The sequence below is a fragment of the Rhineura floridana genome, chromosome 1, assembly GCF_030035675.1.
Source record: "Rhineura floridana isolate rRhiFlo1 chromosome 1, rRhiFlo1.hap2, whole genome shotgun sequence".
NCBI lineage: Eukaryota > Metazoa > Chordata > Lepidosauria > Squamata > Rhineuridae > Rhineura > Rhineura floridana.
In genome coordinates, this window is record NC_084480.1 from 15848677 (window position 1) to 15876623 (window position 27947).

General features: G+C 43.0%; 1 protein-coding gene across 3 annotated transcripts in view; it reads right to left on the reverse strand.

Annotated features, from left to right (window-relative positions):
* MYO5B (myosin VB) overlaps positions 1-27947 on the reverse strand; it is a 363858-nt gene that overhangs the window by 158819 nt on the left and 177092 nt on the right. For all 3 annotated transcript variants that reach the window (XM_061614358.1, XM_061614367.1, XM_061614347.1), the window contains exons 6-9: positions 18616-18759; positions 14391-14472; positions 11011-11118; positions 5537-5646 (exon numbers count right to left, since the gene is read on the reverse strand). In XM_061614358.1, coding sequence (XP_061470342.1) covers positions 5537-5646; positions 11011-11118; positions 14391-14472; positions 18616-18759 — 444 coding nt within the window. The remainder of the gene's footprint in view (positions 1-5536; positions 5647-11010; positions 11119-14390; positions 14473-18615; positions 18760-27947) is intronic.

Consider the following 27947-nt stretch of genomic DNA (forward strand, 5'->3'; position numbering starts at 1 on the left):
ATTGGAGTTTTAAGTCTAACAAAATCTGGAGGGCCACAGGTTAGCCACCCCTGGGCTAGCCACCCTTGGCTTAGATCATCACCACCATTATCATCATCAGGTGGGAATTTCATAGCGTGTTCTGCTGCAGAAAACACCCTCTCCTGTATTCCGGCCAATCACATTTCCTGGCATTCCACCCTATCAGAGATATAGCTGGCTGGGATGCAGGTGAAGGTGTTTTCTGCAGCAGAACACAGGCTGGCTCCTGCTGATTAGTATTTAGCCTTCTGGCTCCAGCAGTCTTATGGCCTAGCACAGCCTTCCCCAACATGGCACCTTCCAGATGTTTTGGAATACAACCTCTTTCCTCCCTGATCATTGGTCATGTTGACTGGAGCTGATAAGAGTTGTAGCCCAACAACTCTCGGACAGCATCAGATTTGGGAAAGCTGGCTTAGCTGGTGTATGACTGGATACACCTTTTGGCTTCTTTTGATTGCTTTACCCATGGTGTCCATTTGTCCACATTTTTTTTTGTCATCAATTTAGATTTTTCAAGGCGAACCAACCACCGTGAGCATTTGGGTAAAACAGAAGAGTTGGATATACTAACTACTGCACACACCCCACCTGCTTGGATAAGGGTCAGAAATAGTTTAGTAGTTTGAATTTCACTAACAAAGGAGGCAGAGGTCTGGGTTGTGCACCAGACTTATAAACAGCTTCAAGAAGGAGGGCTGGTAGTGCATGCTGTTTGCTTTGGGCTGTATTGGTGCTGCCATAAAGACCAATAAACTCTGGATACTTGCTTGCTACCCTATGCTCAGCCTATATGTTAATGAATAAACCGGTATTATAGAATACAAGAGTCTGCAGAAGCAGAAAGCAGAGAGTAGGAATAAATGGACAGTTCTCCCAATGGAGGGTTGTAGAAAGTGGAGTCCCTCAAGGATCAGTATTGGGACCTGTACTTTTCAACTTGTTCATTAATGACCTAGAATTAGGAGTGAGCAGTGAAGTGGCCAAGTTTGCTGATGACACTAAATTGTTCAGGGTTGTTAAAACAAAAAGGGATTGCGAAGAGCTCCAAAAAGACCTCTCCAAACTGAGTGAATGGGCGGAAAAATGGCAAATGCAATTCAATATAAACAAGTGTAAAATTATGCATATTGGAGCAAAAAATCTGTATTTCACATATACGTGTATAGATCATACAAGGATGGAATCCAAGAGTCGCATAGAACAGGAATAAGACAGGCCAGGCAAGTTTCTTGTAAGAGTCTTTACTAGGCAAAGACATTAGACACAGTTCTTTCCACAGACGACGTTTCCCCCACACTGAGTTTTTCCAAGCATCCCACCTTATCAGGCTTCCAAGGTCAGCTGCTGACCTTGGCAAACCTGGCGCTCTGTTCTCACAGCTTAACCCTTCTGCTTCAGGTTTCACTCTCTTTGCTAAAAACCCTGTCTGTGAGTCTCACAGCCTGCTTCACTGACCAACAGCCCCCACCTGAGACTCACAGATTACAAAACTTCATTGTTCATTATTACATTTCTACAATGTTTTCTTACAGTTTCTATTTACATTTTCAGTTCAGTTCTTGTCTCTTTATTTCTTTATTCACACAAGTTTTACAGAGTCATTTTTTGTTCACTTTTATTTGATAATACATTTATATTTCATTCCTCAACACAAAACTTCCACATGAGATCCATTGTTTCTTTATCTATTGGTCCTTCTTTTTCCCATTCTACTGGATATTTATCTGTTTCATTATTCTGTTGTGTAACATTAAATGTGAATCTCTGAGGTGGTTGACCTTTCGTTTTTCTTTCTGATCTTCTAACATTATCTATTTCCATTTCTTCCTCACTTTCAATTTTACTTGGACCTGCACCTGTGTCTGCACTTGTACTTGGCATTTCTGTATCTTGCATTGCCATGTCTTCACTTCTCAGCCTTTTTACAGTACGTTTGCCACCGTGTATTAGATCAGTCAATGCAGTTCTTAATGGAATTTGCTGTCCAAAAGGAACATCTGCAGCTTCCTGCTTGCTTGCACTATCTAGGATAACTGTTTGACTGTCTCTCCAAGGTTTATCTATCACTTTTATGCTTCTGCTTAACACTACTTGTTGTTTCTCAGGCAACCAAACTCTATAATATGAATTCTGAAATCCCAAAATGCGTCCTGCCTGAGCTCTTGAGCCTAATTTACCATGCCTTTTCTGTTTTGCAACATGTACCCAGCATTTTGCCCCAAAACGTTCTATGTGTTTCACCCTGGGCTTTCTTCCAGTCAACTTCTCATAGGGAGCCATGCCTATTGTTCTGTGCATGAGACGGTTCTGAATATAAACAGTGTACAGAATACATTCACCCCAATAAGTGTTATTCATATCTGCATCTGCTAGCATGGCTCTCATTGAATCCTGCAACGACCGGTTCCTCCTCTCTGCAGTTCCGTTGGAGGATGGGCTGAAGGGAGCAGTGAGACTCTGTATTATTCCCTTCTTTTCCAAATATGTTTTAAATGAATTACTGGTAAATTCCCCACCTTGATCTGATTTGATATTCTTGATAACAACCCCATATTGTGTCTCTGTCCTCTGTATAAATGCCTTCAATTTCTCTTCTGCTTCACTTTTCTTTTTCAATAAGAACACATGTGTAAATCTGGAGAAATCATCCACAATCACTAAATAAAACCTTGCTCCACCTTTTGAGCACTGGAAAGGTCCAGCCAAATCCACATGTATGAGCTGATAGGGTTCAGTGGTCGTGCTTTCACAGCTCTTATTTACCGGAGTCACAGTCATTTTTGTTTTATAGCATACCTCACATTCATCCACATGCTCACAATGTGTTAATTTCAAATCTTGACTATGCTTTGGGGTGTTTTGTACCTTTTCGAAATGTGTGTGTGCTAATTTTCTGTGCCATTCATGTAAACAATTATCATGTTTATTTTTATTAACTCCTATCCAAGCACACGTGGGTTTATCAAGATTGCACTCAACCATAAACATCTGGTTCTGTAATTTCCCTTGCATGCATATTTCACCATCTTTTCTCACAAAACATCTATCCCCTTCAAATGTAACTTTGCAACCTATTTGAGCCAATTTTCTTACTGATAGAATGTTATATTTTAAACCAGAAACCAATAATACATCTGTCAATATAGTTCTCAAATTACATAACCTGAGCGTGCCTTTTGCAATCGCGACCTGAGTCGATCCGTCAGCCAGATAAATCTTCTCCTGCGCCGGCTTTGAAGTGTAAAATAAACTAGAGTCTGTGATTAGGCAATTAGACGCTCCACTGTCGAGAAGCCACTTAGAGTTAATGAGTTTATTGTCCTCCTTAGTAACAAAGTTCACGCTTGTTCTCTGACTTTCAAAGTCCCTGTTATTCCTCTTCTTTAAACAATGTCTCTGTATATGTCCACGGGACCCACAAAAGTAACATATTTTATTCTCTTGCCTGTTTCTTTGATATTGTTGTTGTTGTACAGCCACAGTCTCTTTTAACTCAGTTTTCTTATTCTCTTGTCTTCTATTCCACTCTTGTTGAAGTTTCTGTTCTACAAAGTCCAAATTCAGATGTCCGTCGGGTAAAGTTTCCAGGCTAGAGACCGTGACATCCCATTTTTGATCAAATGAAGATAACAGCATATAGACCATCTGAATGTCACTATGATGCACTCCTCTATCTTGCAGCTCAGCATTTAATCTACGAAATTCAGCCAGATGCTCTGTCATAGTCACTTCATCTGTAAAACGCATCTGATAAAGTTTCCGTGCTAAACACAGCCTGCTCCCAGCAGTTTGCTGCACATGAGCGGCTCTTAGCTTTTCCCACATCTGATTAGCTGTCGGCTCATTACTCACCAGCAACAGTTGAGAATCAGACAGCCCCAGAGTAATAAAAGCCTTCGCTTTCTCATCTTTCTTCACCCACGCTGCTGAAGGAGCTGCCGGAGGGGGGTTTTCTACGACATCATTCAAATCTTCTTTAATCAGAACTGCTCTCATTCTCCATTTCCAGCTGGAGTAGTTTACAGCATTCAGTCTCTCCATCGGCATCCCGGATAACAGGTTTACAGCCATGTTGCCCACTCTTACTTGCCTCTTTTCTTGCACTTTGTTTCTCTCTGCACCAACGTCACGTCAACACTCTCGAACCCGCTACCTTGTATGATAAGCTGGGCCCATAACCCCTGTTGCGTGTGCGTGTATAGATCATACAAGGATGGAATCCAAGAGTCGCATAGAACAGGAATAAGACAGGCCAGGCAAGTTTCTTGTAAGAGTCTTTACTAGGCAAAGACATTAGACACAGTTCTTTCCACAGACGACGTTTCCCCCACACTGAGTTTTTCCAAGCATCCCACCTTATCAGGCTTCCCAGCCAGCTGCTGACCTTGGCAAACCTGGCGCTCTGTTCTCACAGCTTAACCCTTCTGCTTCAGGTTTCACTCTCTTTGCTAAAAACCCTGTCTGTGAGTCTCACAGCCTGCTTCACTGACCAACACTCATGGGGTCTGAACTGGCAGTGTCTGACCAGGAGAGAGACCTCAGGGTTGTAGTGGACAGCACAATGAAAGTGTCGACCTAGTGTGCGGCAGCTGTGAAAAAGGCAAATTCCATGCTAGCGATAATTAGGAAAGGTATTGAAAATAAAACAGCCGATATCATAATGCCGTTGTATAAATCTATGGTGCGGTCGCATTTTGAATACTGTGTACAGTTCTGGTCGCCTCATCTCAAAAAGGGTATTATAGAGTTAGAAAAGGTTCAGAAGAGGGCAACCAGAATGATCAAGGGGATGGAGCGACTCCCTTACGAGGAAAGGTTGCAGCATTTGGGGCTTTTTAGTTTAGAGAAAAGGCGGGTCAGACGAGACATGATAGAAGTGTATAAAATTATGCACGGCATTGAGAAAGTGGATAGAGAAAAGTTCTTCTCCCTCTCTCATAATACTAGAACTCGTGGACATTCAAAGAAGCTGAATGTTGGAAGATTCAGGACAGACAAAAGGAAGTACTTCTTTACTCAGTGCATAGTTAAACTATGGAATTTGCTCCCACAAGATGCAGTAATGGCCACCAGCTTGGATGGCTTTAAAAGAAGATTAGACAAATTCATGGAGGACAGGGCTATCAATGGCTACTAGCCATGATGGCTGCGCTCTGCCACCCTAGTGACAGGCAGTATATTTCTGAAAACCAGTTGCCGGAAGCCTCAGGAGGGGAGAGTGTTCTTGCACTCGGGTCCTGCTTGCGGGCTTCCCCCAGGCACCTGGTTGGCCACTGTGAGAACAGGATGCTGGACTAGATGGGCCACTGGCCTGATCCAGCAGGCTCTTCTTATGTTCTTATGCAGTACTCTCTAATCACAAGAGAAATTAGTTGCCCCTCAAACTTTCCACAACTTAGGCAAGTGGGAGAATTGCAACACAATTATTGAAAGAGCTGTAAGCTGTTTTATCGGGATTTAGAGACAAAGCAAATTGCATAAATGGCATCTTCCATGCCTATTGAGAACTTACTGATATACTGCAGGACTCTCCATCACGTTCTGGTTGAAGGTCCACATTTCCAAGGTGTAGGATGGCAGCAAGTATCTTGAAAATGGCCAACTGATGGGATTCCTTCACTCCTGAAAGAAATAATCAATATCCAGTTTTCACAGATGGAACATACATCGAGAGTTGCTTTCTCATGGGTGTAGGATATGCATATAGTTTGATTTCTGTCCTCACCCTGAGAACCTCAGCCTTCATTTTAAAAAGTCACGTTTCCAGCTGTCATGGTTGCAAACAAATCTCAAGTCAGAGACAGGCCTGAAAAAAATGTGTGGCTAAGAGTGGCGTTCCAATACTGACACCCCCCCCCCATGACCAGCAAAATCAGACATGCAAAATAAGACAAATTATGCAATTCTGGCCAGTTTGCATAATCTGTACAGGACACAGAAACCAGCTATTATTGGAGCAAAATTTGGATTACCCAGCTACATAGTTTTGAGACTCTCCCCTCCCCCCCCAGACCCCTGTGGAGCCCTCACAATGCTGTATAAGGATGAAGATGGCCCTTGAATTCCATCTCCATCATATGAAGGACTGTGTCCCAAGAGTTCATATAGATGTTAAACAGCATGGGGGACAAGATGGTACCTTGTGGCACCCCACAGCACAACTGCCAGGGGGCCGAAAGACAGTTACCCAAAGTTATTCTCTGAAAATGACCCTGGAGATAGAATCGGAACCACTGAAAAACAGTGCCTCCAATACCCATCTCACCAAGTCGACCCAGAAGGATACCATAGTCAATGGTATTAAAAGCCGCCGAGATGAAAGAATAACAGGGTTACACTCCCTCTGTCCTTCTCCCAATAAAGGTCATCCATCAGGGTGACCAAGGCCAATTCAGTCCCATAACCAGGCCTGAACCCAGATTGTAATGGGTCAAGATATTCTGTTTCATCCAAGAGCACTTGCAATTGCTGCACAACAACCCTTTCAATCACCTTCCCTAAGAAGGGAGTATTTGCAACCGGGCGGTAGTTGTAGCAAACCAATGGGTGCAGGGTGGGCTTTTTCAGGAGTGGTTGGATCACCGCCTCTTTCAGGGCAGCTGGAACCACTCCCTTTTGCAACAATGCATTGACCACACCCTGGATCCACTCAGTCAGACCCCTCAACAAGCTTTAATAAGCCAAGAAGGGCAAGGATCAAGAGGACATGCTGCTGGCTGCATCATCACAAACACCTTGTCCAAGTCATCAGGCCGAATCAACTGAAACTGTTTCCAAGAAGTTGTTGCACTGGACACCTCTCTGGGGACTACAGTAGATGTGGATGGGACATCAATATTGCTATGGAGGCGAGCAACTTTACCCTCCAAGTGCCTTGCAAACAATTCACAGTGGGCCTCTGAAGGGTCTAAAACTCCATTTCCTAGAGTTGATGTCAACAGACTCCTGACATTATGGAAAAGCTCCACTGGATGGCTACTTGAGGGTGCAATGGAGGCACAGAAGTGGGCCTTCTTTGGCGCCCTCACCACCACACTGTAAGCACAGTTATGATGTTTTACTTGTGCCCGATCAGCCTCACAGTATGTCTTTTGCCCCTTGCATTCTTGCTGTCGTCCAGCCTGTTTCAATGCCCTTAGCTCACTGGTGTACCAAGGTGCAAACCGGGCTCCACAATGCTGGAGAGGGTGCTCGGGGGCAACCGTGTTGAGAGCCCAATGCGCTTCGCTGTTCCACAGCATGACAAGGGCTTCAACAGGGTCACCTGCTCTATCTACTGGGAACTCCCCCAGGGCATTCAGGAATCCAGTGGATTCCATTAGGCTCCGGGGGCGAACCATCTTAATCTGTCCATCACCCCTGCAGGGAAGGATCAGAGCCGTAAGTCTAAACTTCACCATAAAGTGATCTGACCATGACAATGGGGTGACATCCACCATCCTCATCCCCAGACCACCCCTTCCTCCATCTGGAGCGAAAACCAAGTCGAGGGTGTGCCCTGCCCAGGGCCGGCTCCAGGAATGTGGGGGCCCTTGGGCATTAGCCTGCCCCGGGCCCCTCTGCTTCCCTTCCACGATCCCGCGGATTGCAAGATGAGCTTCCGAACCGCCCGCCATCCCCAGCGCTTCACCCACCTTTCTCTGCTGTTCGCGCAGGGTTGCCATCAGTAAAGATGGCGGCCGAGGTTTCCGTAAGGGACTGAAGCCTTTGCCGCCATCTTGGTTGATGGCATGCAGCGCACGCATTGCTGCCATCAACCAAGATGACGGCAGAGGCTTCAATCCCTTACGGAAACCTCGGCCGCCATCTTTACTGATGGCAACCCTGCGCGAACAGCAGAGAAAGGTGCGTGAAGCGTGGGGGATGGCGGGCGGCTCGGAAGCTCGTCTTGCGATCTGCGGGATCACGGAAGGGGAGCGGAGGGCCCCTCAGGGCCCCCCCAGGGGCTCCTAGAGCTGCGGGGCCCTCGGGCCAGTGCCCAACCTGGCCGCCCTTTGGAACCAGCCCTGGCTGTGCCCTATGTGTTGGGCCATTGACAACCTGAGACAGCCCCATGATTGTCATGGAGGCCATGAAGTCCTGAGCTGGAACACTAGAGGCAGCCTCAATATGGACATTGAAATCACCCAGGACTATTGTTCTGGGCTCCTCCAACACCACAGCCAAGACGGCCTCTGCCAGTTCGATCAGAGAAGCTGCCGGGCAGCAGAGTGGACGGTACACCAGCAGGAACCCTAGTTTACTGTCTCCTTGGCCTGACATCAGGTGCAGGCCCTCACAGCCAGCTCCAAGACAGAGTGGTTTCCTGGGGTCAGAGATGGAAGTTCAGTAGACACAGCAATTCCTCCCCCCTCCCTGCAACCTGTGCTGGTGTTGCATCGAGTATCTAGGTGGGCAAAGCTGGGTCAGATCAACTCCTTCCAGCTCACCCACCCAGGTCTCAGTAGCGCATAACAAACTGGCACCTTCATCCACAATCAAACCATGGATCAATATGATCTTATTGTGTGCCAGTCTGATGTTAAACAACATCGCACACAGGCCAGTGGCACAGCAGATAAGCAACAAGGAACCCGTCCATGAGAGCAGCAGAAGCGAGGAACAAGGCAAAGAGATCTTGGCTCAAAGCAAGAAAGGTTTAAGATTTGATCAACTATTTGCTCTATTCTAGATGATCTATCAGTTATCCCACAGTAGCACAGAGATGCATCCAATGTGGAAGTTCTGGGGTGGGAGTGAAGGCCTGGGGGAAAAAACCAGAAAAATAGGCAAAAATGTTTGTTTTTCATTGTCCCTCAATTTTTCAGAATCTCCATGGGAAAAAATGGGGTTTTCCCAATTTTTCTATTCCCCCACCCAGGCCTTCACATCTCTAGGTGGGAGTGTGTATCTATTTACTAGGAGTAATTTGGCATCCATTAGTTAAGGCGATCACTACTGGGCTAGGTGGAACAATGCTCAGATTCAACAAAACTATAACAGATGAGCAAAGACTTATGGGATATATCGATTGCTTGGGTGTACCATGTCAAAAAGCAGCTGCAGGATTGAATATTTGGGTGTCCCTCACACAGAGAATACTCCCTACACATACAGAACTAGCACTAGAAGTAGAAGAGCCCCTACCGGATCAGGACATGCGCTACGCCTATCATGCTGCCTGGTTGGCACTAACCCATGACAGGGATTCCACTGTCCCATTAATATGGAACCACCAGCTGCCACTGACCTGTAGGGCCACAGGTTCCACAACTTTGGTATAGAGAGTATCATGATGAGTACACACACGCACACATGCACACTCACACCTCAACTGACAATCTGAAGAGGTGTAGTGCAGAAACATATGTCATACAGGACATATGCTATCCTTTTTTAGCTCTGGGGCTGCACCTTATAAATCTTAGATATTTTATGGTTCAAGTGTGCCTGAAACTTTATCCCGCATTGGTACCCCCGTGTGTCAACATGGAGTAACAGCAGTGAAGTGGGTCAGATGGGTCAGTCATGCAGCCTGCACAGCACATATAGTCTCCCAAGTTCCCAAAAAAAGCTGCCTTCATTTTGCTTCCCTGAACTCCCACTTTAGCAACATGCACAAAATTGAGAACACAGGTAGCTGCTGTAGGGTGTTATGGAAACATGCAGCAATACTCAGAGGTCTGAGCTGCGTGTGCGCCAGCATGTGTATTTACCTAAGTAGCAGACTTTTACCCTTTTACCCTGCATTTAGATCACCGAGACTTAAGAATTAGTAAAATAAGAAAAGCTACCGGTACTTTATTTATAGAAACACATAGTAGATAGGAAAGGCATACCTAGTTCTAACTAACTAAGTTGGAGGTGCAATGCCCAGGCTTGGGTATTGCCGTCATGGCTCAGGAGAGAGGAAAGACAGAGATGTCTCCTCTCTCCTTGGACAGTTGAAGAAGACAAAGGAAAGAGGAGCATATCAGTTTATAACGGAAGGAAGTTAGGTAGAGAAGAGCACAGGTAAAGGTAGGCAAGCCTAGCCAGCCGGAGGACCCTAACTCTATCTTCCTTCTGGAATACAAACAAAAGAACCCAAACAGGAGTTGCTCTTGCCCCACTTCCAACATAGGGATGAAGTGAAATGCAGTGTCTGGCTACATGACCCAAACAGAAGTCACAGAACAGAAAAGGAGATGTCTCTTCAGGGTGTCTCGAAACATAGTAACTTGAAACGTACACAGAATAAGCGTATTCTTAAGTCTAGCATGTTCTATATAGAGCAGTGATGGGGAACCTGTGGTCCTCTGCAGCTGTTGGACTCACAACTCCCATCAGAGGGATGATGGGAGCTGTTAATCCGACAATACCCAGAGGACCACAAGATCCCCATCACTGATATAGGGCAATCAACATCCAGTAGGCAAATTTTATCCCCTTGATTATTTTAAGGCTGACACCATATTAAGAAAATCTTAATAAGTCAGTCATATGCATTTTAACTGACTAATTAATCTGCATGAATTTTCATATGAAAAAATGATTTTGAAGAAAAAGCACATATACTGCTTTTAGGAAATACCCACAGAGATTCCAGGAGGCAGCATCTTAGAAGCATTCGTTCCTATGCGTAAAACTGGGGTATTGTGGGAAATGCTTCTTCTTAGTCAAAGCTTAACATCCATAATTTTTTCAAGCACTTCTATTAAAAGTAATTAACTAATTTGCTGCCTGATTAAAAACTATGGAGCGAATTATTTGCTAATTTAACCAATTAATTGATTAACATGGCAACACTAATTGTTATGTCGATGAAAGCACAAATAGCTGTATGCCTATAATGTATGATCTCAAATTAAGTGGCTGGAAAAGCAGGATTAAGCCAACTAAAAATACACACTTACACACACATGCGCACCTTCAAGGTTCATGTGAACACATTAAATCTGTTGCAGGGTTGTACAGAGCCTTGTGCAAAGGATAACCACCCACATCATCTTTCAAGTAATCCCTTACCAAGCAGAGTGAAAGCGTGCCTGGTTTTCTCAAAGTCGTTTGCATCATTCACTCCTTCGATGGACGTGTCTCCTCCCAGAGAGGTGTAGAAAAAGTTTTCAGCACACACTGGGAGAGAAGAAATGGGAGAATGTTGGTAAGTAAAAACAACAATGAAGTCACCTGCTAAATCATATTTAGTCACACACTTTTCATGCACTGACCTGGCAGTCCATACTGTACATACTACTTTTCACATGACAGACTCCAGGAGAGAAGCAGTTTGGCCAGTGCAGTGCTGCTGCAACACTAGCTTCCTGGTAGCGGTGTCACTACCACTTACCAGAAGAGAATTGAGGCAGTGAGGGGGTCGGGGTGATGTGGGCGCACAAGAAGGAGCGCCATGTTGGTTCTGCCAGTATGCCCATACGATGTTAACCTCCCCATTGCCTCACCCCTCCCCTCCCTGGTGCCAGGAAGGTAGTGTTGCAGAACTACCCCACAGATGAGCCACTTCTGTCCTAGACAGTGGTGGCTGATGGCTGTATGTCTGTGGAATCGGCTTTGGGTGCAAGAGGTGGGGGGGCATCAGAGAGACCTGTTGATTCAGAACTGGCTGCTCCCATAATCCTTTAAGCAGTGTGTACTACACACTATTCTCAGGATACGGCACATTAAAGCATCTCATGTGCTAGTCCCAAGAAACTGGCGAGAAGGAAGAGTGGAAGGGTCAATCGCTCCCCTTTTCCATGTCTCGGAAGTTTTCTGCCTTCTCAGCATCAGCCTTGTACAGTAATAATAAATGAAATCTATTCCACTCTGCTTCTGACCTATCTGCTAAGTTTCACTGGTTTCCTTCCACTTGTCTATGGTGTAATAAATGTTTGGGTGTATACACACACACACATACACAAATACACACACAAAAAGCAAGTGTATAATTTTAATGTTTTAATGTATTTGTATGTTTTTATTCTGTATGTCGCCCAGAGTGGCTGGACAACCAGCCAGATGGATGACTAATAAATCTAATAAATAAATAAATAAATAAATCTATATCTAAGAATGAATGGATGAATCCTAGATTTGGTTTCAACACCATTTCAAACATAGCCTTTGAATGTTTGGTCAAAGCCTGTCTCTTGCTGCTGGAACAGAAAATATGCCATGCTGAGACACCCACCAAGAGATAATCCCAGCTGGAGGCCAGAGAGGAGCTCTTCTCAAAAGCTTTAGAGCCAAAAGAGAAAAATATTTCCCAGACAATTAAATACCTTGTGAGGATAACCTCCTCATACTCTCAGTTTTCTGTGATTGCTGGCTTTCCTCACAAAGAGTTTCTCTTCCAGACAATGGAGTTGAAAGCTGCTGTTTTAATAAAACGAAAGAGGCATTTCTCTTATGCCAGGGGGGGTAGTTTCATTATATAACAGGGGTGGAGAATCTCTGGCCTGCAGGCTAACTTTGGCCCAGTATGGGTACTAATTTGGCCCAAGGCTGATTTTCCCAAACCACGACCACCTGCCCTACATCTGAGATATGTGACATCAGGTGTGGGGCAGGTAGAGATGAGTCTGGATCAGCTGGGCAACTGACTTCCCACTGGGGAGCCAGTTCCTATACAAAGCAGGCTTGAAGTAGAGAAATTCGACTTAGTTCACATTTCAAGCCAAACCTATCAAATCTGTACTTTCTAAAACAATGTGAGAACCACAACACAGCCACCCTTCAAAATCCACACTTATTTGAATTTTGCAATGCAGTTTGCCAACCAAACAACGTTTACAAAAATGCATAAGTTAGGGGAATATGTGCATGAAGATGAATATATGAGTGAAGGAACATACAAAAATGCACTATGTGACGAGAAACTGCTTGCAAAAAATGTGTACATTAGTCAAAACTACCTACAGAAATGTATTTATTAGGAGAAATTTGTACTGAAATACTGGAGAATTTTCATGAGGATTTTTTAAAAAAATACAAATTGCTGCAGAAACGCGGAGAACTGAATTTTTAGATTGGAAAAATGAGAAACTGAGAGAACCCAAACTGACAGATCTTTCCATCCCTGGCTTGAACTCCCTGCCCATCAGCTGACCGGTGGTGATTTCAGGCCTGCTGATCAGCAGCCCTTCAAAACACTGCACAGGGCTCTTGGCAAGCCATGCATGATGCTCTGAAATCCTGCTGATAATCCACTGATGTAAAAGTGACATCAGATGATTACGAATGTGGCCTACAAGAGGTAGGGGAGGTATGGATTGGCCTCCTGGTCAGCTACCCTACCCCTATGACACACAGTAAAACAACATTGGTTTATTCTATACTAATTGGCAATGGCTTTTCAGTGTTTCATGTAGCACCTGGGATTTTCTGCATGCTTTGCAAAGCATGTGCTCTTCCAATGAGAGAACCAAGCAAGCAGGTTCAAGGGAACACTCTCAAGGTGAAGTGCAGCTGTGGTGCTTTAAGCAGGAGTGACCTAGCAACCTGCCAGCACCTTCTTCCTATTTCCTTTTACAGAAACTGCTGTGGGGCTGGAAGCAAAGAGAGAAAGGAATCTTGCAGGGCTGATATTCTGAGGTAGCATGCAGCAGAGTAGCGATGCCCTACAACAGCCTTGTAAATAAGTCCCCAAAAGTTACTAGGCTGTAATTATTATTTTTTACTACTCTGCGAAAAGAAAAGCTCCCATCTTCTTGGTCTGGAAATACATGAGATAAGCTTCTTAGTAGGCTAGAGAGAAATTCGCCTTCTATTCTACAGACTGGTGGAGAGGGGCAGAGCTAAGAGGTAGACTTCTCTTCCTCAGCAGCCTGCACAAAAATCAAGTGGACTGGTGGTGGAGAGATCTGCTCCTCCTCCAGCAGCCCACTCACTTGTCTGCACAGGATTCCTAGCTATCTATGCCTACCAAATGAGTTGCTGAAAACAAGGCTGCCTTAATAACAGCCATGCTATGACTTGCGGTCCAAACACAGGACGGCTATGGTCTACCTCCACCATCAGGGGCAGTGTATCTTTGAATACCAGTTGCTGGGAATCACAAGCAGGGAGAACGCTTATAGACTTCCTATAAGTCCTGCTTATAGACTTCCTATAAGCATATGGTTGGCCTCTGTGGGAACAGAATGCTCTACTAAATGGCCCTGTGGCCTGATCCAGCAGGGCTCTTATGTTAAAAGGGGGAAACCAAAGCTGCTGATTAAGGCTGCAATCCAATACACATTTACTTGGGAGTAAGTCCCATTGAACCTAATTGAGCTCACTTCTGAGTAGACATGTAATGGATTGCAGCTGTGTTTAGATGGAATTTAAGCATCTCACAGAGCGAAGAATAAAGAGCCCATGGTAAGATTTTTCAATAGTGACTAAATATACAAGGATAATATACTCACTTAGGGAGAGGTCTTTAAATTCTGGAAGATCAGCAGAGGCACATAGCTGATAGAAGATGTGATAATTTCGCTCATCATCTGCCTAAGGAGTAAGACAGATTTTGTTTCAGAGATAAGGACTTATATTAAGCATCTTGGAGCATCCTCTTTCCCCCTTCTGTATCCACGTCTCAGGTTCCCCTGCCCCCAAAGATGCTAGCTTAGGATGCATTTGATTTTACTCATGCAAGCCGCCATTAGCTTGAAATCCATGCATAACTATTTTTAAATGAACAAGAAGGAAGCAAGAGGCTCAGTTGCAATAATCACTAATAAAAAATGTCCAAAAGCTTTCAATGTTCCTTTGAAAACTAAGGGATATACCTATCATTTCCATTTTACAGAAGGAGAACTGAGTGGAGATAGCAGGATTGTCCTAAAACAGGGTCCCCCAACCTGGTGCCCGCCAGACGTTTTGGACCAACTCCTACCATTCCTGATCATTGGCCATGCTGGGCTGGGGATGATGGGACTTGTCATCCAACACCATCTGAAGGGCGCCAGGTTGACTGTCCTAAGCTGTGTACAAACCCATGGTTGAACTGGGGTTTTAACCTAGGGCTGCCAGTGTTCAAGCTTTATGATCAACCCAATGGGATGTAAAGAACTCATAAAATAATGCTACTTTCAGGTCATTCTAAGAAACACTAGAAGTTGCCTTATTGAATCAGACCTTTGGTACATAGGAGTGTCTCCCAACCTACTTAGAGATGTCAGAAATTGAACCTGGGGCTTTCTGCATGCAAAGTAGAAGTGTGCTCTATGACTGAGCTACACCCCACCTTTAAAGGCCAAGGGCCTGCTCTGAAAGCCCCTGATGCAGCAACCTCTCTCAAAACTAAGCAGGTCTGGGTCTAGTCAGCAGATGGGCGACCACTTGGAAATTTTATATATATATGTTGGCTTGACCTTCAGAGAGGGAAATTTGGATATCATCATCAGCTGCAACATTTCAGAGATGATTGTAAGATACATGAACTGAATGCAAGCTCATACATAAACAGAAAAATCCTAATAGTTTACAGATAACTTGTTCAAGTTCAGGTTTTTGACAACATCTGGTGGTGAACCTGCCCAAGTTCTGGCTGTGATGCTAAGAATGTGTTTTCTTCTCTACTGAGTTTGGGGGAAGTTCTTTCACTTGTTAATATTGCTAATGTGAAATGTGACATTTTAAACGTGAATTGTAGTGCCTTGAAATGTGACTGAGAGTAGATTCAAAATTGCTGTTTCTCACATGGTTCCCTCCTCTTACGGTACTATATCATGCAGGATTCCTTGTCTGAAGGTATTATCATCTTCCTGCATGGTAAAAAAAATACTAACATGCCAAGGAGAAAGTTTCCAGTCACATTTGAGTTGGTTAATGGTAGGCATGACTATTCCAGTTCAAGCAAACAAATTGCCTCAATTCAGATATAAAAACAATGGTTTGTTGTTACAAGTCTGCATGTTTTCTCCTCCCTCTTCAGATGCAAGTGGAGATTTAATGCTTTCATTCAGCCCAGGTTTATTCTTCATTTCCTGTGTCCACCAAATTTGGGAAACTGTGGTTTATTTGGATGAGATGGGAAGACCGCAGATTAGAACAAAACAGGAATAGAAGATTTAAATCTTTTCCTTTTAAACATGAGGCAAGGAAAGGGCATTATTTCTCATGACAACAAACCAGGATTTGCTGTTATGTCTGAATCAGGTGCATGTCAGAAAGACAGACACTATTGGATGCTGACTGCTATTTTCTCCCCACAAAGTATTTATTGGGGATGTTCTTCTGGGAAGCTAATCTTTGAACATCAAATATATTAGAGCCAGTGATACAAGCATGTCTTCTGAAAGTGGTGGTTGTCTAGAAGTGCCTTCAAAATATGAATATATACTGTCAGATTCCTTTTTGGAGTATTTGAAAAGTGGGACCTACAACAAAATGTTGCAGTGGGGAGTGCTCCTGTTCAGGGTTCCAGCCAGCTGGCCAGTCATGCCCTCTTCCAGGATATTCCATTCCACTCCTGCCCACTAGTCATCAGTCTCCTCCCAAATGACACTCAGGATTCTGTGGCCACAGAACACACTGAACTACACAGTCCTCTATGAGCTCTTTTGGTTTTTTCTCTCTCCCCTTTGAGTTTTTCTTCCAAAACTCTTTTTCCGCTTCTGCAAACCTTGGGGTTCCCTCTTGTACACAGATGGTGCTATTTGAGCTATATAAGAATCCTCACTCAGAAAATGAGTTCACTGTTAGGAAAAAGAATAATTCCTGTCCTTAGCTACTCATGCAGGATGTGCCATTTATCTGACCCTCCATAATTTTTTTTTTAAGTAGCGACAATTCAGTGTTTGAGGAGGGCAAGGTAACTTTAAGGTAAAACTTTATTCCTTACCATCTACAAAGTCAATCATCAAAGGCTTTTATAAGCACCCAGGATCCCAAGTGATTCCCAACCAAAAGCCTTGAAGCTTTTAATTTGAGCTGAGAAATTGCTAAAGCAAAACTTTTAGCGCACAAGCCAGCGTTGCTTTAGAACAACACAATACCAATGCCTTGGAAATCATCAGTAGAGCAAATAATTAAAATATTATGTGATAAATGTGTGAAAATGTACAACAACCTTGCAAATGCTAGTGGTAAAGGAACATGCCTGATCACTATTGTCACTTGCATGGACAGGGAAAATGAGCCACAAGGCGTGTCCATGAAGATCCAAGTGGGAGACTGAAATCAGGAACATAGGAAGCTGCCTTATGCATTATACTGAGTCAGACTCTTAGTCCATCTTGCTAAGTATTGCCTACAGTGACTGCCAGTGGCCCTCCAAAATTTCAGACAGGGGACATTCCTAGCCCTAACTGGGATGCAGAAGATAAAACCTGGAACCTTCTGCACACAAGACATGTGGCTGTTTGGAAATGCAGTGTGTATCCATGATCCAAAGTGAAAGTATCTATGGTCTATCGCACATGCTTTCCCACTGACTATGAACATTTAAGAATAGCCCAAAGGCCTATCTAGCCCAGCATCCTTTTCTCACAGTGGCCAACCAGATGCCTATGTGAAGCTTGCAAGCAGGACCTGAGTGTAAATAGGGAAAAAGAGAGAGTTCACGCTGGTAATTTATAATTTGCTTCTTCTTGTATTATTCTTGTATTATTTGACTTGAATATTAGACAGGCTTATCTGTTATCTTTTTGGTGCCTACTGAAGACATTCCTCTTTCAACAAGCCTTTTAAGTGGAGACCTTATCCCAGTCTGTGTCTCTTTCTGGAATTGCTTTTAAGATGTTTTTTATAGATTTTTATAGATTTTTTTTTAAAAAAAGATGGTTTTTTGTCTCTTGTTTGCTGCCCTGAGCAACTTCTCCAAGAAAGGGCGGGATAGAAATAATAATAATAATAATAATAATAATAATAATCCTAGTTAAAAGATGTGATGCTTTATATTTATGGTTAAATGCTAGCATTTCTGCAAAAGATAAAAATTCAATAAAAAGAATAAAGTTCTTTACAAGTAAATGGTCGTCCCCACCAAATATAATCCTTCAGCACAACTAGAGGGCCATCCACACCACTAAACTTTAAAATGTGCAGAGTTTAGGGCAGAAACGCACCAGGCCACCACCATGAACAGTAGTCCTGAAGCATTCCCCCACCCACCTGCCCACCCACAGGCATGGAAGACCCAGAATGAATGACACAGAAGGAGTAGCCCTCTTCAGGTGTTGCAATTAGGCCAAGATAAATACCGAGAAAGTGGGGGGCCGACATGCATGATAGATTCATCCCCCCACCCTGCTGCTATTGCCATTCTTGTTCCAACACTTGGAAGATGACTGCCTGCAATGGGGAGCCTTTTGAATGCATACATTTTAGGACCCAGGGTTCTACAACAAGCTGAGAGCTTCCACGGATACAAAAGGCTGCCCCCTGCAGACACAAGACGTTCACAAGTGGAAAGGCAATAGGGATGGCAACAGTGAGTCAGAGCTAGCATTCATCCCTGCTCCCTCATGGATTTACACTTCCCTTACCATAATGCCTGAAGAGGGCCAGAAATATCAGAAGTTATTTAGTAGTAGCTGGGTGTCAGTGAATGGTTGCTGTTTTAGGCAGGAGCCTCAAGTTGAGTGCAACATGTAGGTCAGACCCTGAAGCAGGAAAAAAATGATCTGAAATGATTAACAAACTAACCTGGAATACAACTCTTGATTTCTCCAGCAGATATGTCCTCATGTTGGCACCAATGATATGGTATCTTTTATCAAAGCCAATCTGAATGTATTTCCCAAAGCGACTGCTATTATCATTTCGGGTTGTTTTCGCATTGCCGATTGCCTTTATGAAACAGAATAAAGTATTAGAAACAAAGATACTTTTTGCAGGACTGTACATTCTCTCTCAAGTACACTTTGTAAAACTTGCAGCTGCCTATAAATAAACAAACACAGTTACATTAAAAGAGGTTGGGGAGAGAAAGGGAAATTGCAAACTGTCTTGCACAATTAGCTATATACCCTTTAACATGACTTCTACAATACAGTCCTTCAGCTTTAGGTCTATGAAATGGAAACAACAGTGATCTTCTTTACAAGATTGCTTTTCAGAGCAACCAACCAATGAAGTCTGCAACACACTTTAAAGAGTTAGGGTGTTTCCAGATGGGAGTTTATTGTGGAATCGATGCCACTCATGAACAGAAGTGACTTTTGTCGTTATTTTGCAGCGTCCACATGATGTCATTGTCATCCAAAAGCTTCCCCCCCTTCAATCTGGATTTCCCCTTACCGTGAAAATCCAATATGTAAAAAATAACCCATCATACATCCGCAGTCATTGCTGGTGTGGGAGCTTATTAGCATATTTAGGGAGGTGAACGCCGCACCCCCTACTTCCATTTACTCCTCACCTGAGCACAACCTAGGCATTTTGTTTTCAACAGCCCAAACAATATGTGTGTCTATTTCCACCAATTCCCACATGCAGAAGGCATGTTTGAACTTCAACAACCTGGTTAGGAAGAGCTGTTTGCTCAAGATCTGCACATAGTACATGTGGGGGATTACCTTGGGGGATTCCCTCTCCTTTAAAAATAATACAAAGGTCTTTAATACTCTTGTACAGGGGTTGCTAACCCATTGGCCAGGGGTTCCAAGGCCTTCAGTAGTGCTCCTAGCAGGTAGCCCAGAATCTGATATTTCAATTTTTTTTTAAAGTCTCTAGCCCTCCTAGAAATAAAGTTATGAAGCAAAATGTGCGAGTACCTTCTAAACAACTTATGTGAAATTAGTCAACCTGGCTGCTCCTGTCTATTAGTGTTATTAGCCAATGAGTGCTATGATTGACAAGTGAGTTATCAGAAATATCAGATCTGGATGCCCCATTTGTGATTTAAGCCTTCCCAGCCATTCTGGTCTAGAAGCACCCATATATACTGTGATGAGTTTTAGTGTCAGGTTTCTGTGAATAGGACAATCACTATGGAATACCTAGGCAGAGCCTTGAACTTGACAAAGAGGTGTTAATAGCCCAGAATACTCAGGTGGTATGTCCCCAAGGAATGAATTGTTAGATGATGTTCCTCAAGTCATCCGAATGGAGGGGAAATGCCTGAAAGAGGGCATGCCTGTCTCCCACCTGCTTCTAGCCAAGGACAAGCTTCCCTTTCACATAGACCTAATAGGCTGAAGTTTTTGAGTGAGACGGGGCATAGAGTTTTGAGGCTCAGCATTCTGTGGTTCTGGCTGTGCCTCCACCTATGCTCAACCAGTATGTTTGTAAATGAACTCAAATATTACAACATGCCATAAATCTCGAGTGAGCTTCAAAGAACAGCAAGTCTGGGCCAGCATGCATCCCTGGAACTTCTCACCACTCAGAGAAGTGGAGCGAGCATAATGATAAGTTCCTGGGACAAATATCTGATAGTGTCTTTATAAAAACAGCTTGGATGGAACTGGCAAAATAATGACTCTCTAACCTTGGCACCTTGGTATTTTGAGAATTGAGATGGTGTGTCAATGGAAAAAATGAATGTATAAAATTGAGTTGTCAAAAAGTTTAGAGAATGTCTTATATGCTAAATGGTTTTATTTCTCATTCAGAAAGGAAGTTTAAATGAATGTAAACTCTGAGGGTGATATCCAGCTAAGTCATGCTCAGAGTAGACCCACTGAAATTAGTGGACTTAAGACCACCAATTTTAATGGGTCTCCTTTGAAAGGGACTAATGTTGGATATGACCTTGAAATATTGTGCGTTTTGAGTCTATGTAGTCATCTATGTCTTTATATCAAAGTATTATGCTAACCATAAAAAATAGATCAGATATTTTAAATGGGAAAGACCTCCCTGTTTTTATCATCTGGCTGCCTTTAAAGTATTTTTAAAGTTTTTTTTTCAAAGCACTATACATATCAATAGTACAGGTTAATAGTAGTTTTTATTGTTCACATGTTTATGTCAGTCTTCCTCCAAGGAGCCCAGGGTGATGCAAATGGGGTCACCCCCACCTCTCCATTTTATTCTCACAACAGCCCTGTGAGGAAGGTTTGGCAAAGAGATAGCTTCCTAGCTGGGCAGGAATTTGAACCTGAGTCTCCCCCGACCAGCATCTGAGCTGGTTATGCTGACACCAAAATCTAGGCTGCATAGTAAGAGGAGACATGAGACTTTATGCCCTCTGACAGCAGGAGAACTCAGATTGCACTGGCATAGGAATCTGTTGTGCTTACAAATTGGGCAAAAAGCCTCAAGTGTCTCCAAGAGAAAAAGATGCTAATTCTTTTTCTCCTTGCCTCTCCATGCAAGGAAAGGAGACCTAACAACAGGAGTCAGTAACTAGAACAGAGACGCAGCAGCAACCCTAGGTCACCTCCCCACATAACACATGGAAACTGCATTTCCTTTCCAACAGAAACCAAAGGACACCCATTCACCCTCCTGCCTCCAGCAAATCAATCTGCAACATGTGCCATAATAAGGGTGGCTATGCATTCTGATGTACATAGATAGTGTGTCTTCTATTTGAAGAGCTGTCAGTGCAAATCCAGTTTAAACAGAAAGAAAGGTAAAGCAAAGGCCTTGCCCATCCACGAGCTAGCAGAACCTGGACAGCAGACTGAGCAGGCATAAGAGGCACCAAGTCACTATTGCTTCCCACTATGGTATGGTATTTTAATTTATTTCTAAGTTTGCATCCATGCATGTATATTTGCATATGCCATATTCAGTGCAAATCTGTGTTCTCTTTGTCCCCCCCTTTTTTTGAGCTAAGCGGCCACCTAAACCATAAGCAAAAGCAAGCATACATCAGGAGGCACTTGTTTAACAGATACAGAATCAGCCTTATGTTTATTTTTAAAAAACCACAACAAATTATATTCAACAACTTGTCATCGGTGATTAGGAATTCCAGGTGACTAGGAGTGAGCAAAATGGCTCCATCCCTCCTCTGCTAGACCACTTCTGCACTAGGAAGAAATGTTTATTCCTCCACAACCAGCATGGAAACACAGCGAGTGGATAGAAAGGAAGCACACTACCCTACTCCCCCCTACTCCAGCCCGCTTGGCAGAAAGCTTTTTTCACTGGTCTTCTAAGAGGATAGTAGCATGTATTTCCATATTTTTAAAATAATTTTGACACTACCATCTTGCAAAACATCAGGGTGGTATACAGCAACATAAAAACATTTAAAAGCAATTTTTAAAACAGGGCTATATTTTTTTTCCAATTTTGGTGAGAACTATTGGTGTACTTTATTCAGGCTTGTTGAGGAAGGCAATCTGTCACTGGTTTAGTGAAGTTCTGAGCAGTGGTTCAAAGGTTTTCCTGCCCCATTAAAAGTTTATAGCAGCCACTAGAGGCAAAATAAGGTGGTGTATGCACAAATCAAATTTTGAAGTGAGAATTTTGCCAAGACTACAGTGTTTGCGGAGGGAGCCACCTAGTGGATGCTATATGCAATGCCCATTCCTTTAGTAACAGAATATAACACTGTGGTACAGTAGTAAGACGAGGAGTCACCAATGTTTGTTAGGCCCGTGGGCACGCTGGGAATCTGTCAAAAACACTACACACACACACACACACCACTACCACTACACATCCACAACTGCAGAATAGTAATCACACATACCCACCCGCTACAGCCACACAGCTAGTGCATGGCTATTGCATCACTACTGTGTCAAAGCTAATGTAAGGATCCTTACAGCAACTTGCAAGCACAGGAGACAGTGTAATGGGAGAGCACCTTGCTTATTCAACCTGGGGCTTCCCACGGGCATCTGGTTGGTCACTGTGAGAACAGGATGCTGGACTAGATGGGTCACTGGCCTGATGCAGCAAGCTCTTCTTATATTCTACCCTAGCTATAATTCTAGGCAAAGGGGGATGAGAAAGATAGAACTTCTGCCTGGTTATGAAGACATTGCCATGCAACTTTGTGTAATAAAGTATTGGCTTGAGCAAAAAATATTTTGATAGATAATAGATACATACATACATACATACAGAAGATGTTTACATAGCAAGTGAGGTGGCAAATGTTGACTTGGAAGAGGAAAGAGGAAAGGAAAGGAAACCAAAGTCCTGGAGTAAACCAGTGTACTACGAAGTGCTGTTTTTCTGTTTGCAGGAGGTATTTCTTTTTGGGAGATTTTACATATGGGAGCATTCAAAAACGAGGCACTCTGCCTACAGTCTGAAGCACTATGCTCCACTCCACCACCTCATTCCTTTGTATGAGTATAGTCAGTATGTTAATATAGTCTCAAAGTCTCTCTCCTGCAGTTTTTCATATGGCAAGTGGGTTACTGGTACAAAATGACACTTTGGCTTCTATTAACTGCAAGTTCTGCCCCATCCAAACAATCTTCTCATTGCTATCTGCCATTCACAACTGCACTTCAAAATAAGATCTGAAAAGTTGCCATGCTGAGCCAATCACAGAGGCCACATCTGCACCATACATTTAAAGCACTAATTTTGTCATGGCTTTCCCAAAGAATCCTGGGAACTGTAGCTTGTTAAGGATTTTATTCGCCTCCCAGAGCTACAATTCCTAGAGTGGTTTATCAATCAATCCTTCTTCCCAGGGAACGCTGAGAAGTGTAGCTCTGAGAGGGTAATGTATGGTGCAGATGTGGCCACAGTTAAGTGTGGCATGGGATGGCCAAGAAAACCCTTGAGTACTTCAGAGCAAGATTAACAACTCCAGGCCGTAACTGAAGCTAAACAGGGTATGTATTTTGTGTCCAAAAGTCCATGAGGAAGAAAATGATAATGATATTAAAATTTATGAAAGCAACCTCTCTCTTTCATCAGAGTTTGTGAAGTATGAACAAGCTTCTTATTAAGCATCTAAATGCATAAAAGTGACCTTGAAGATGGTAGTGATAAAACTACTTTAAATGCCGCCCTCCAAAAAGAAAAAAGCATAGCAGGAGTAGTAAGTTCTCAAGTTAACAACCTACCAGGCAATCCCCAAAGATAAAATTGCTTCATTGCTGCCTGTCCCCTACAAGAGTGGTGTGCATGTATACTAGAATCAAAGCAATGGCCCTCTTATCATTATTTTTGCCACCAAGGGCTATTTTTCTGTTAACAGAAGGAAAAATATCTTCTCAGGTTTACACAAGTTTTTTTCCATGAGCGAACTACTATCCTACTATTTCCCCCAAAGCATCCTGGGAACTGTAGTTTGTTAAGGGTGTTGAGAGTGGTTAGGAGACCCCCCATTCCCCTCACACACAGAGAGAGAGAGAGAGAGAGAGAGAGAGAGAGAGAGAGAGAGAGAGAGCAACAATTTCCAGAGTTCACTGGTAAGATGGATTGATTGTTAAACCACTCTTGAAATTGCAGTTCTGTGAAGGCAACTGGATCCTCCTAACACCTCTCAGCACTCTTAACAAACTACAGTTCCCAGGTTTCCTTGGGGGAAGCCAGGACTGTTTAAAGTGGTGTGATAATCCTGTAAATGTACAGTGCAGCTGGGGTCAGTATCTCTACCCAGTCATTGCCTGTCTGCCTCCCCTCTTCTGTTGCTGTGGCCCCCACTCCTCCTCTCCTCTTCCTGTCCCCTCGCTCGTAACTGTTTGTCATTGCTATCATAGTGGCAGTGCTCATCATGCCTCGGGCTCTCCCTTCCCTCTGCCTCACTCTGATGGAGGTTTGGGGTCCTTCCTCTGGGCAAGGTGGCCCAGGGAAGTGCCTGCTCCACTGCAGTTTTGCCATGGTGGCTTGTAATTCTCTTTCAAATTTAAAGTTTCAATTTACTAAAGTTACACTTCTACCTGGCCCTTCTTCACACCCTCCTTGAGTGTTTCTGCCTGACTAGAATATGTCCTGAACTGTGATAATGCCTATTCCTAACTTGGATGAAAGACTGGTCACTTCTTTCTTTCTTTCTTTCTTTCTTTCTTTCTTTCTTTCTTTCTTTCTTTCTTTCTATTATGTGATTTATATCCCGCCCTTCCTCCCAGCAGGAGCCCAGGGTGGCAAATTCTTGACACCATTTTCTCTTTCCCTGTCCTGAGTGTGCTTGCTCCTTTGTCCACACCACTATTTAATCTCGCTTTGGTGATGCCTATGATGCTTAAGTCTCCAACATCTTTGACAAAATTACATGGGCCAGCACAGCCAAGTGATAGTGAGGGCAAATAATAAAGAGATTGGCATTAACAGGCACAGCACTGGAACAACCTGAAAATGTCTTCAAAGAGTGTTGTAAATTAAATGGAAAGCACTTTTCAACTCTCACTGACACAAACAGAACAAGAAATTTCAGAACAATCCTAATGAAAACATTTGGTTGAAGTTCTAATACAGGCAACAGAATGTGGTGAGCATGCTCTTTTGATTTGGACTACCTAAGTGCCTTGTGAGGTTTCCTCATTTGAGGGATTTACCCCCTCACATCTGAGTTATGGTATCTGGGTTTGTTAAGTCCATCCTCTCATCAACGTTCTCTTAAATTAAAAAATCTGCCATTAGAACACAATCCTGCAGGGATCACAGCTTTATACAACCATCACACAAAATCTCAATTACTGTCATTTGGATCTGATCAGCTGCGTTTAACAGAATTGGGAGGAAGGAAGCAATTATGTGATTGCTACAGACAGAACAATCTTCTACAAACACCATAATCAAAAATAAGAGAGTGGCAGGGAGCAAACCACCACCAGAAATTAAAAAGTAAACAAGGTGAAGGGACAGATTTAACACACCATTAAGATCTTCCCTGGGCTGTATAATAGGTAAGCAGACTTAACAGTATCTAAGCACACAATCGGTATTTTTTAATTTGTACTTTAAGGCAGCAGTGAAAAGCTCCAGAAGAAATACAAACTGGAGAATTCTTGTTTTTCAATTATGTTTCCCAAAGCATCTTATGTACAGCTTGGAAAACAGAAGAACATTCTTTTATTCAGCACTGGTAAGGCCTTCTCTGAAGCACTGTGTCCAGAAACAGGTTCCATAATGTTAGTATTGCTTCCAAAATGGTAATCATTAAAACAGATTCCCTGCAGTATACAGAAGACCGTACATTGCAAGGAATCAAAAAGGGCAATGAGTCTCTCTGTTAGCATATGCACACATATTCACATTCACACTGCACATTCCCGTGGCATCCCTATTGGTGGCTGGGTCACCACAATCAGGCACAGAAAGAGCAGGATTTGCATCCCATCCCCACTGCTTCCATATGTGACATTTACTTATCTCCATAGGAATGAATGCCATTCATTCATTTATAATGCAAAAAAGAAAAGGGGTACCATTGGTACGAGGGCTATGCCTCCCCTGGTAACCCCAATGATGGCAGCAAACATGATTTGACCACTTTTGCCCCTTCCCAACAGTACTCAACATTGCATCCCATTAATTTTGCTTCACAGCAAATGGAAATGATTGAAATCGGTCTCTATAACCCTAACCTTTAACATGCATGCTGGGCTTCATATCTCTCTCTCTCTCTCTCTCCTTCTGGTGGCACACTAGAGAAATGGGACTCTGAAAACTACAATATAGACTCTTGTGGCAAGGCTTCATGTTATTTGAAAATAATTTTTATTTGGCTCTCCACACTATTTACTAATGCTGACTGATAGAATTCTGTATTTGAACAAGCCCAATTTATGTTCCAGTTAAGAATTTCTATATTAAAGCCATTGGATCTTACTCATTTGGCCAATGAAGACCAAAAGCATTGGGACAACCTGCTCTAGGGGGCACTCATTTTAAATTGGCATGTTCCTCATTAAGATATAGGAGTGCTTTATTGTTAATTGTTGTGTCTTATTTCATTTTATGGTTATTAAATATTTATTTTAGTGTTTGTAATTCATTATGAATTATCCTTCCTTAACTCTGTCCCCAACGTGGTAGCTGTGAGCATCACAGTGCCCACCAAAGCCCTCTGTTACTTCCAATTTTTATTTTTACTTATGTGATTGACACGTTTTAATTATTTTTACTGGAATACTGTGTTTTTAGGTTGTATACTGCCTTGTCATAATTTATTCAAAAGTGCGGTTTATAACTATTTAATAAATAAACAAAACTTTATTATTAAAAATTGAGGGGGTATTTGGCTTTTGGGGAGAAGTTGCTTGGTTGAGGGGTTATCTTTTTTGGCGGGGGTTGTTTGTGTTTTGCCTGTTGCATGGAGGAACTTCTGAGCACCGCCAACTTTTCTTCTGTGTAATGGGAATTTTGTGGTGCCCACAACAGTTCCTTGGGAGTTTCAAACATGCCCCCAGGCCCAAAAAGGTTGAGAACCTTTGGGCTAGAGAGTTATCCTGAGTTACAGGTATATATAATTTTATGAGTGGGGAGGAAATGTAAGAAATGAAGTCAGAGGGAAATGAAATATAGGAAGTAGAGGCAAGGATAATTACTTAACTAAAAGTTGTCATCTACAATACTCTTATGGAATCTTGGCACTGGTACAGGAATCTGGGCATTGGTAAAGTTTGACTGGCCCATGTGTGTACAGACAGTGGGCCAATCATGACTTTTTGGCATAGCTACACACATCTATGAACATTCGTTGGTCTTTAAGGTACAACTTCTCATTTTTGCAATATATAAACTGATGATTGCTATAAAATCCCTAAGAAAATCCTATTCATAAGCAGCCCACGATGCTTCCATCCAGAAGACATCTTAGAGGAAACTATTATGGAGAATGGGGTAAATAATGCTGTTATGCTAAGACCACCTTGTTGGGGCATACTTTTTGGGGAACTCCCCAATATGAGTTATTGATGTCCATTCCTAGAACACACCCTCAACTGGAACACAAGAACTGCTTTTGAAGATCGATCTCAAAGTCCACCTAACCTAGGATACTGTTTCTAACAGTGAACACCTCTGGGAGTTTACAAGCAATGCATGAAGTTCAAGCTCATTCCCCGTTAAGAACATAAGCACATAAGAAGAGCCTGCTGGATCAGGCCAGTGGCCTATCTAGTCTAGTATTCTGTTCTCACAGTGGACAACCGGATGCCTATGGG